Below are 1,447 nucleotides of genomic sequence, written 5' to 3' on the forward strand. Positions count from 1 at the left end.
GACCTGCAGAGTGGAAGGACCTGCAATCCAGACACAAAGCCATCATCCTCCACTCTTGAGAGGTCCATCATCTTCCAATAGGTCAAGTGTTTCTCTGCACATTTAGGGGCCTGTATTCTTTCTGTCTGGACTTGCCCTTTCCTGCCCATTGGGTCCCCTGTGCCTCTATGGTTGGGCCAATGATCAATACACAAATACTCCTAAAGCCCCTCCCCACCTGTGCTCTTCCCTCCCCTCTCTTGCTGCCTGCCTCTGTTTCCCCACCCCATTCCACACTTACCACTGGTCTTTATCTGGGGTTTGATGTCAAGAAGGAGCATCCTGAGGTCTCGGCCCACTTCTCCCAGCATTTGGGTCAAATCTCCCCACGTGCTGGTGGCATTTACCTTCTTCCCCAGGAGGCCCAGAGGCTTGACCATGTTGCTGTCACTGTCATACTGAAGGAAAAGATTTTTATTCATGAAGACCTGCGCTTCACACCAGGGCTGTCCAGGTCTGGACCATGATTTTATAGTGAAGCTGAAGCAAAGAGAGTGAGCACCTGTGAGAGAAAGATGCAGGTGAGGTCCAGGACAGGGGAAGAGGCCCATTAGAACCCGCGCTTCTGTGACCCAAATCTCCCTGGACCAGGCCAGGCTGGCAGAGGGGGCAGCTCCATCCCAGACTCCCTCAACCCTCCGAATCCCTGCTCCCATCTTCCCCTGACTGTCTGGGGTGAGATACTTGATGGTACCGGGGACCCCTGGGTTGCACTTAGTGTTAATGGTGTTAACAGGAGGATTCATGTCACAAATACTTTTAGCAACATCTACCAAGTTCTGAGGCACAAAACAGACAAACTTCTGTGTGACCTCCTAAGACTTAAAATCTAGCTGAACACATAGGACATTCAACAGAAAGAAGAAAGAGGCATTTATCATGGGACACACGCTGAATTCCTCCAGGGTCCCGGGCCTTCAGGAAAGAGTCCTGGAGTAGAAGGTGGGAGGTAGCACTGTAGAGCTGCCCCTGTGAGCCCGTGCCCGGGCCTAGGGCCTCCTGCTGGGGTCTCCCATGAACTGGGGGTAACATCCCCGGGATCGTCTCCCTCACCTCATCTTTAAGAGCAGGTACTTGCTTGCCTGAAGCCTGCATGAGGCCACACTTGCCTATACCCCACCTTTCTCCCTCCTCCTTCTTGTTCTCAGCCAGATCTTGAGATCTTAGGACACTCACCAACCATGATCTCCAAGGCTGTTAGTAGCAACAGTAGAAGCAAAAGAAGGCGCACCGGGCTACAAGTCAGAGGCATTCTTGGCACATTGTGGAGAGTAACAGGCAGGAAGCTGGGCGTGGACACATACACCCTCACTGGTATGGTGAAGAAATGTCCAACAGCGTGGGTGTGGGCACTGCCCCTGTTCTTTACCCTGGAACAACTGAGGGCAGGCCTGTAGAGACCCAATTA

At 52.7% G+C, this 1,447-nt stretch overlaps 1 protein-coding gene across 1 annotated transcript; it reads right to left on the bottom strand.

Annotated features, from left to right (window-relative positions):
• Positions 1-7: 7 nt before the first annotated feature.
• On the bottom strand, positions 8-1,429 carry LOC113224418 (retinoic acid early transcript 1E-like; the record flags this gene model as incomplete). The annotated part of the gene is made up of 3 exons (XM_026453594.1): positions 8-20; positions 387-541; positions 1,216-1,429. Coding segments are annotated over 3 exons (382 nt in total), but the record flags the coding sequence as incomplete, so codon positions are not given.
• Between the last annotated feature and the right edge of the window lie 18 nt (positions 1,430-1,447).

This window comes from Piliocolobus tephrosceles, unplaced genomic scaffold (genome assembly GCF_002776525.5).
Source record: "Piliocolobus tephrosceles isolate RC106 unplaced genomic scaffold, ASM277652v3 unscaffolded_44690, whole genome shotgun sequence".
In the NCBI taxonomy this organism is placed as follows: domain Eukaryota; kingdom Metazoa; phylum Chordata; class Mammalia; order Primates; family Cercopithecidae; genus Piliocolobus; species Piliocolobus tephrosceles.